The following is a 9,322-nucleotide window of genomic DNA, read 5'->3' on the forward strand; positions in this document are numbered from 1 at the left end:
CTTAATTTTTATGAAATAAAAGTATTTCAAAGTATTTTTTAATATTTCTATGAATATATTATGAATACTTGAACTGCCAAAATATTTTGATGCAAAACACCTTCCCAAATTTGGTGAGGGCATTTCTAGACACAGAATTCTTGAAAATACAAACTCTTCTTTTCTCTTTCAGTGAAGTTCTGCAATCTGCTTGTTTTAAATCCCACAGTTTTCTATTTACTCCATAAATTTCCTTAAGAAATGTCCCTGTGATGTAACTACAGGCAGCAACAGTTGTCTCTTTATTATTCACTTCTGGAGAAGGAAGGAAAAGCTGCCAAGCCCAGCTCTGGACTCAGGTGCTCACAACTGAAGGAAACAAATTTTTTTTGAGATTTCTCCTGTCCCTGCTATGGCTCTCAGAATGAATCTCCTGGAGAGAAAAAGGGAATTTCTCTATTGGGTGAGCAATTCTTCCCTAAAGCCGTGCCCATGGACCCGCTCTGCTTTGGGCAGGCTCCTTGTGCTCCCTGAGAGCAGAACCTGGAGGGAAAGGCAGGAGGGGGCGATGGGCATCATGGGCAGCACAGCCCCCAAACCACCCAGCAGTGCCACGAGTCCTTTAGAAAAGGTGAGGAATAAAATCTGGGATGTTCCAGGTGTGCCCCGGGGCACAGGGGCTGTGCCAGGCACTGGCGGCCTCCAAGGGCATATCAGTGGAAAATATCAGTGCAAATATTCCCTGAATTCCCAGGGCAGCGAGGACCTCAGAGCCCACGTGTGTTAAAAAGTGTCTGTCCTCAGATCCTCGAACCAGAGAGCTCAGCACAGCCTGCACTGTGCCCCCAGCAGTGTGACCCCAGACACGTGGATGTGTCTGCTTGTCTGGATATATATTTGTGTGTAAATACACATATACATATATATATATGTGTTTGGTCAAACTGACTCCCTTAGGAATTTTTCCCTTTCTTTCTGATCGAAATATTTCCATATCTGTGTTTCACGTTCACAACTTTCTGCAGACAGCCAGCATCAGACTCTATTTCCATCGGCCATCAGCTTTGCCACAAATGCTGAAAAAGAACAATATCCCATCAAAAATATGATCAAAGCCAGAGCAATCCTGTTCAGATCTCCCAAGGACTGCTACCTCCCATGTCCTCATTTTTTTTTGTTCCAAAGCATTTCTATATCAGTGGGTTTGCTCCTCTGTTGGAAGGGAATATTTCAACACTTTGTTCAATCATGGCATCAAGTTTTAAGTGTTTTTAGTTTTTCAGGTTTTTTATTCACTGATATTGATGTGAATTTAGCAAAAGACTATGTAAAGTTTAGCTGACAAATTTATTTGTAACCTTGAAGTATTTGATCATCAGAGAGAGAGCGAGAATATAAATAAAAGACACTGGACATCCACATAATCTACAGTTAATTCCATAATTTTTACAGATAACAATATACACACTGTCTTGCCTTTCCTCACAATCAGCTTGCACAATATCTGTGGAAATACACAAATGCCTGGAGCAGGGACCTGTCCCCAGGGAAGGGGCTGCTCACTCCAGCAGTGCCTGGGGAAGGGCTCATTTTAAACCCGGCCCCCCGAGAAGGTTTTTGGCAACAAGACATCAGGGTGATTTTTGAGACACTTTGCAGTAAAACTGATACAAAGAAATTTCAAGGAAAAGCATAAGATCCACAACCCAGATCCACCACCGGTGTCCCTGGGTCAAGAAAATTCACCTCTTGACCTCGTGATGAACGTGGAATTACTTGGTAATAAATACATCTATTCACGGTTTAATGCTTATACGGAAGAGTCAACCTAGCAAGCTACAAATTAAAAAGGGGAGAAGCAGAATTAACATATGATTTTCATTTTACAAAGGAAAAGGGCTGTTGATAAATGATTGGCATATTAAAGAGCATTTTGTTTTAGAAAAGATAATGTAAATTCAAATAAAACAAAACATACCGCATTGGTGCGCTTTTAAAAAATCTGTTGGAAGAACAGAGAAGTTTCCTACCATGGATTTCTGAAGTGATTCACTATGAACATTTCTCCTATAGAAATATAGACATTGTCACACCTTTCACCGTGGATGAGGATTTTATTTTCCCTTAAAAATGTTTTGGTGTGGATGGGTGACGGAGCAAGTCCTCGCTTTGGAGAATGCACCGACAACAAAACGCAAAATACCTCATATCAAATCTGTAAAGCACAAGTCCTGGTGTTTGGTAAAGACACGAGATTCAGTTTGGTTGGGACGCTCTGGGTGCCAATGGCTGCAGTGCCAGGGCCTTTGTCCATCATCATCATCATCATCACCATCATGCCAGGCTCATCTCCGAAATCCCCTCTGCTCCCTCCGTGTCACGGCACTCACGGCCGTCCCTCTGTCCTTTCCAAGAGCAGGTGACATTTCACAGCACCGAGTCCTTTCCCTTCCCACTGCCCGGGGTTGGCCCCTGTATCAAAACTGAGCGTGGTCGACCTCATCGAGCCAGGAGGCCGGGCTGGCCGGGAAATCGGGGTACCCGCCGCTGCTGCCCGTGGAGAGGTCGGAGCTCGGTCCATTCCCGGCCAGGACCCTCATGGGCTGGGGCACCCCTGCTCCGCTCTGTCCCATGATGGCCAGGCCGCTGTCGGGGTACACCAGGCTGGAGATTAAGGGCTGGTGGCCTGGCAGGGCCTGCAGGGCCGCGGGGGACGGGGGGATGCCGTAGGGGCTGCTGGAGCGCAGCTCGTGGAACGGCTCCGGGGCCGGGATGGCGCCGTGCTCCAGGGCAAAGCTCCCGTTGGTGCCCGCCTGCCGCCCCAGCGCCGGCGAGGCTTCGCTCAGCGCGCTGTAAATCCCGTTGGAATGGCTCATTTCCGACATGGAGGGCTCATCTGCAAGGGAAAGGGACTGGATTTACTGGAGGAGCACTGGGCACCCAGGAACTCCTGCAGAACCTGGTATAAATAGATTAAAAGGATGGGAGCTGAGCAGTCACGCTCTTCATCTTGTAAGTCCTTATTATTCCCATCCTTGTTGATAAGTCTTCATAGGCAGCCATGGAATTAAATTTTTTTCTGAGTACAAACATCTAATATGTCTAGGATTTTAAAAATATGCATGAAAAGTACATATTAAAATATAAGACTGTGATTTAAAAATAATTCTTTAAAGGCTAAGTGAATGTCTTCCACCTTTTGTTTTGTTTCAATTTTGAGATTTTTCTTGAATTTTGTTATCACTTTTAGGAGCTACCTGAACCAGATAAATGCAAGATACATTCCCCATTACTCAGGAAAAAAGATATTAAATTAAGATATTTGTCTGCTCAGAAACAGGCTAATGAAACCTGGAACACAGGAACACAGAATGTATTTTTGTGGCTTAAAAACACTCCTGAAAAACGAACAATATTTTTAAAGTTCCCAGCAAAAATTGTTTGTATTTGTTAGGGGCTTTACGGACAGTGAGAGCTGCTCTGTTGCCGGGGATACAAACCTGTTTGTGGCATCGAGCTCTCAATAATTGTTTGACATTTTTTAGTTATTATTTATGGACTATTCATATTTAATGAGCTGATACACAGTGTGCATAAACAGACTGAAAATCAAACAGTTTTTAGGAGCACAGGAGAGGAGCTGAGATGAAAAAGCGTGTGTTTATAAATACACAGTCTGTGTAGATATTTACAGAGGTTTGCATTTCAGTTTCTCTCCCATTCCTAAAAACGATACAAAAATTTGGGATGGAGCTGGGATTGTGTAGAACAGGTTCCTGCAAATGTAACCCAGCCTGGGGCGCTGTCCTGGGCTTGTCACCAGAAATCGCAGCCCCAAAAAAGGGGACACTGCTGCAGAAGCTGCCTAACATGCACCAATTTGCTTTTTGCAGCACAGGAACAGCTCCCACAGGACTGAAGAGTTCTAGTGAGCAACTAAAAAATAAAAGCAAATAAAAGCAATAAGCGCAAATAAAAGCATCCCTAAATAAGACTAAAAAAAAAAAAAAAAAAAAAAAAAAAAAAGACAACAAAAAAACCACCCAAAAAAAAAACCCCAAAAAACCAAAAAACGCACTAATTTTCCCACAGACACATTCTGTGGTTCTGGGCTTCCCGATTTTCTATTTCAAGAATCCCTTGGAAAACCATGTCTGAGCAGCGGCTCTGACACCACAACGCTGCCCGGGGAGCTCTCCCTGGTCCTGCCGCAGCTTTGGGGCCCGGTCAGAGGAGGAGCGGAGCCTCCGGGCCCGGTCAGAGGAGGAGCGGAGCCTCCGGGCCCGGTCAGAGGCAGAGCGGAGCCTCCGGGCCCGGTCAGAGGAGGAGCGGAGCCCCCGGGCCCGGTCAGAGGCAGAGCGGAGCCCCCGGGCCCGGTCAGAGGCAGAGCGGAGCCCCCGGGCCCGGTCAGAGGAGGAGCGGAGCCCCCGGGCCCGGTCAGAGGAGGAGCGGAGCCCCCGGGCCCGGTCAGAGGCAGAGCGGAGCCCCCGGGCCCGGTCAGAGGCAGAGCGGAGCCCCCGGGCCCGGTCAGAGGAGGAGCGGAGCCCCCGGGCCCGGTCAGAGGAGGAGCGGAGCCCCCGGGCCCGGTCAGAGGAGGAGCGGAGCCCCCGGGCCCGGTCAGAGGAGGAGCGGAGCCCCCGGGCCCGGTCAGAGGAGGAGCGGAGCCCCCGGGCCCGGTCAGAGGAGGAGCGGAGCCCCCGGGCCCGGTCAGAGGAGGAGCGGAGCCTCCCCCGCCGCTCTCCGGCCCGGCCGCCCCTCGTTGCCCCGGCTCCGGTTCTGCCCCACGGGGAATCCTCGTCTCTGCCCCTTTCCCCCCTCTCCCGCTGTTTCACCCTCTGTTTTACTGCCGCAAATTCCGACCGCGGCCCCGAGGGGTGGAAGCAGCCGGGGCACGGCAGCAGCTTTGCGGGGAGGGCACAGCCCGGGCAAAGCCCGGCCGGGGCTGCGGGCACCGACCTGTGAAGGAAACCTCGGCGTCGCTGTCGGGCCCCTCCTCCTGGATGCTGTCCTTGTCGGACTTGGATGTCCCCCGGGATCGCTTCATGTTCCTGAAGTACTGCCCCCAGCGCTGCCTCCCCGCGTCCTTCTTCAGCCTTTTCTCCTTGGCCCGGCGGTTCTGGAACCAGACCTGCGAGCGGGGCCCGCGGGGAGCTCCGGGCCTGCGGGGCCGCTCCCCGCCCGCCGCCCCGGCCCGGCCCGCCCGTGCCCCGCTCTCACCTGCACCACCCGCATGTCCAGCCCCGTCTCCGACGAGAGCTGCTCCCGGACGTGCCGCGCCGGCTTGGGAGAGTTGTTATACGCGTTTTTGAGGGTCTCCAGCTGCTTGGCCGTGATGGTGGTGCGGGGCCTCTTGGCCGTAGACTCAGCCTCTGCCGGCACGGGGCGAGTTAGGGGTGAAGTTACACTGGACCCTCCCAGCACCCTCCCGCCCGCTGTGAGAGCCTGTCCCGGAGGGCAGGAGCGCCCCGGGCCGCCCTCGGGGGTGCAAGGGACGGGGCGAGGGGTACCTCTCTGCTTGGCCGTCTCGTAGTCCGCCTTGCAGACCAGCCTGCTGTCCTCCATGAGGTAGAACTCGTCGCCGGTGGCCAGCTGCCGCTTGCAGACGATGCAGGCGAAGCAGTGCAGGTGGTAAACGAAGTCCTGTGCCCGGCGAACCACCTGGGTCGGGGGGATGCCCTGCTGGCAGGCGGCACACTTCGTCCCGAAGCGCCTGAGCATGGGGGACAAGCGGCGCCGCTGAGCCGGGGGAGCCGGGCTCGGTCCCCGCCGGCCCCGGCGCTGTCCGCGGTGCTGCTCCCGGTGCCGCTGTCCCGGTGCTGAACCCCAAACGCGCCCGGCTGTGCCCCCAGCCCGGCCCGGCCGCCCCCCGGCCCTTCCCACGCACTTGAAGAAATCCTCCTTGCAGTAGACGCCGTCCCCGCGGCTGAAGCACTTCTCGGCCAGCTGCGTCTGGCAGTCGGAGCATTTCAGGCACTTGCTGTGCCAGTGCCGGTCCAGGACCTTGAGGATGAACCTGTCCACGATGTGCTGGTTGCAGCCGGCGCACAGCGGGATCTCTGCGGGGAGGGAGCCCCCGTCAGCCCCGATGGCCCCGCTGGTCCCTCCGCCTCCCCGACCGGCCCGGCCCGGCCCGCAGCCCCGGGGGCAGCCCGAGGAACAGCACGAGAAAAACCATTATTCGTTCAAATTCGTTATCGCGGCGTCGTGGAGAGCAGCGAACGCCCGGGCCGAGCACACTCCGGGAGAAGCGCCCGAGAGAACCGGGATAAACAAGAAGGGAAGTGATGGAAACGGAATTAACCCCCCGAGCGAGCCGCCGGCAAATCTGTAATTATCCCAGGCTCTTTTTCTTTTTCCTAAACTTCCAAAATTCACCTGCGGGCAACCCGAATGGAGTGGGGAAAGAATTACCAAAAATTAAAAGAATTGCACTGAAAATAAAAATGCAGCAGTCTTGTCCCGTCCCCCTCTAGATACCAACAGAGATTACACCAAAAAAAGATACAGATATGGAGAAATAGAGATATAAAAATAAACAGATACAGCAGATAGAGAACGAAATGTTCAGATATATAGACATAAATATATAGATTTCAGTATATAGGTATAGATAGAGATAAGTAAGTGGAAATATGGGTATGAGGTACATAAATACAGATATATCGGTGTAAATAGAGGCAGAGAGATGTATGACACCACTGTACAGGAACAGATGGGTACGGACACGAGAGTATTTCTATGTAAAGATAATTCTATGTAGATATAGAAGCTGGATCGCCGTGCACAGGGGTAAGAGGTGGAGGCGATAATCGTTATCCTGAACAATTCACCGCGTCCAAACAAACAACCCCAACAGCGGCAGCGCTGAAGGCAGCGGCCCCGGCCAGGACGGAGCTCCGGCAGCGGGCACGGTAGCACGGCACGGCCCGGCAATGTCCCGGTCCAGCCCGGTCCGCGGCTCTTACGCTGCATGGCGATCCGCGGCAGCTCCGCTCCCTCAGGCGGGCCGCGGGCTCTGGCGCATCTCCCGCGGGGCTCCGCCGGCCCCAGCCCCGTACCCGCCACCGGGAACCGCCGCTCTGCCCCCGCCGGGGCCCCCAAACCCGCGGCTGCCGTGCCCCGCTCCGGGCGCTGCCGCCCCCGCCCCGCCGGGGATTTAACTCGCTAGAGCGGGTTATTTTTAGACGCCGGGCCTCGCCGCCGGTGCCGCTCCGAAGCGCCGGGCAGGGAGGGCATCGCGGCCGGCGCGCTGTATTTAATCCCCCCCGCCCCCGGGGCCGGCCGCGCATCCCCTCCCGCCGCCCCTTCCCGGCTGCGCCCGGCGGGCGGGACGCGGCTCCGGGGCCCCGGTAACGAACCCGACGGGGCCGGCGGCGGGCGGGGGTCGCAGCGCCGGCCGCTGCCCCGAGCTCGTTGTGAGCCGCCAACCCCGGGATGTGCCCCCGGTCCGGGCAAAGCACCCCGCGGTTCGGCCCCCACGGCGGGGCGAATCCCCCGGGACCGGCGCTCGGCCACGGTAAGCCCCGCCGAGCCCTTCCCGCCGCCTCCCGGGCCCCGACGGAGCCCAGGACCGCGGGACCGTGAACGAGCGCCGTGTCCTGTGGGAAAACGGAATTTGCGCGTCCTTCGTTCCCCCGGGGGCTCGATTTCGGCGGCGTCTCTCTATCCCCGGGGAGCTCGAGCAGCTCCCGGTTGCCGGGTCAGAGGCGCAGCTGCCGCGCTGTGCGCACCGCGGAGAGCCCACGGGGACAGCCACGGAAAGCGAACCGGGGTAGGACCGAGGGCACAGAGCCGTTCACAGAGGCTGCCGGGCCGTGCTGTCGGTCCCGCTCACGGTGACACCTCTGTGCCCGCACACCGGCGGGGCCCCCGTCCCGGTTCGTCGTTGATTTGTTGTTTTTTTTTAAGCCACATCGACAGCTTTCGATTTTGGCGAGAACCAGGACAGCCCCGCTCCGCTGCCCCGAACCGAGCTCGGGCTTCCCCGTCGAGCCCCGGAGCCCCGGCCATGCCGGGGGAGCGCAGCCCGGTTCTCCCCGCCCCGCCAGGGCTGGTCCCGTTCGTTCAACGGGACGAAAAAACGTTTAAAAGCAGAATAAACGGAGTTTTTCTAAAAGTGGGGAAAAGCCGCGTGGGAGCCGGGCAGGGGGGCGCGGGGAGTCCCCGCAGCTGGAGGGAACCGTCGGGCAGCGGGGAGTCCCCGTTCCGTCCCTGTCCTCGTTGAGCGGGACCCGGGGCAGGAGCCGCCGCTCCGCCGGGCCGGGCTGGGCTCCCGTGAGCGCCGCTTTTCCCCGGGATCGACGGGGACCTGGAGCAGCGGCGGGGCCGGCAGCGAGGGGGGCTCTGATACCGGGGACGAGGCAGGAGAGAGAGAGCGCGGGACGGACCGGGACGGGCGGGACGGATCCCCCGATGCCGTCGGGCGGCCCTTCCCCGCAGCCAGCCCCGACCCGGCCCCGACGGTGCCCCCGGGACGCAGACGGAGCACGGCCGGGCCCGGGGCTCCCAGAGCAGCCGCCGCTGCCTCCGCGGGGGGACGCGGGGATCTGCGCGCCCCCCTCACCTGGGCTCCGCGGGAAGGGGCAGAGCTCCGCTGCCTTCTCGGAACCGGCGCGGACCCGCTCCAGCAGCATCGCGGCCTCCGTGGGCGCCGTCCGAAGCGCGCGGGTGGCTGCGGAGGAGTGGCGGAGCGGCGCGGAGGGGCGCAGGGAGCGGCGCGGGGCTGGGCGGAGCGGGGGGGGCGCGGGGGGCGGGCCGGGGGCGGCACCGGGCCGCAGCTGGGCCGCGGTTCAGCGCCGGCCTCTTTAGCATCACAAAAGCGGCCGAGGGAGCGCTGGGCCCGCCGTCCCACGCGTGGCCGCCCCCGACGCGTGGGTTCGGGCTGCAGCCGCCGCCTTCGGGGGCAAAGCGGCCTCGGGACCCCTCACGTAGGGGGTGGGGGAGCCCCCGCCCGGGCCCCGCTGCCCGCCGGCCGCCCCCGAGCCCTGATTTCGTTTGTCCCCGCCGTGCGGGGCTCCCCCGACGCCGCCCTCGGGCAGCGGGAGGGCTCTTCCCCGCCGCTAATTAATTAACGAACGCCGAGAGGTAGCGGTGCCTGAGCCGCGGGCAGCGGCGTGCGGCGGCCGCAGGAAGTTAATTGCGCTAATTGAGGACGGGGCGGACACGGACGGGGCTGTGTGTGCGGGGTTTCTGTGAGCGCGGCGGCCCCGGGGCTGTGCGGGAGCGCGGGGGGCCGGGCCGGGGTCTGACCGTACCCGCAGGTGTGGGGTGTGAAGTGTGGGGTGCCCGTGCCCGGAGCCTGTGCCTGCGCTCTGCCCCAATTTCTGTCGCCTTCCCGCGCGTG

At 58.3% G+C, this 9,322-nt stretch overlaps 1 protein-coding gene across 1 annotated transcript; it reads right to left on the reverse strand.

Moving 5' to 3' along the window:
- Positions 1-2,456: 2,456 nt before the first annotated feature.
- On the reverse strand, positions 2,457-8,647 carry LHX3 (LIM homeobox 3). Its single transcript, XM_058818392.1, has 6 exons — positions 8,543-8,647; positions 5,864-6,035; positions 5,487-5,689; positions 5,197-5,348; positions 4,936-5,107; positions 2,457-2,875 (listed from the first exon to the last, which is right to left on the reverse strand). Exons 1-6 carry the CDS (start codon positions 8,610-8,612, stop codon positions 2,457-2,459), a joined length of 1,188 nt encoding a protein of 395 aa, XP_058674375.1. The 5' UTR covers positions 8,613-8,647.
- Between the last annotated feature and the right edge of the window lie 675 nt (positions 8,648-9,322).

The sequence above is a fragment of the Ammospiza caudacuta genome, chromosome 21 (genome assembly GCF_027887145.1).
Source record: "Ammospiza caudacuta isolate bAmmCau1 chromosome 21, bAmmCau1.pri, whole genome shotgun sequence".
NCBI classification, from domain to species: Eukaryota; Metazoa; Chordata; class Aves; order Passeriformes; family Passerellidae; genus Ammospiza; species Ammospiza caudacuta.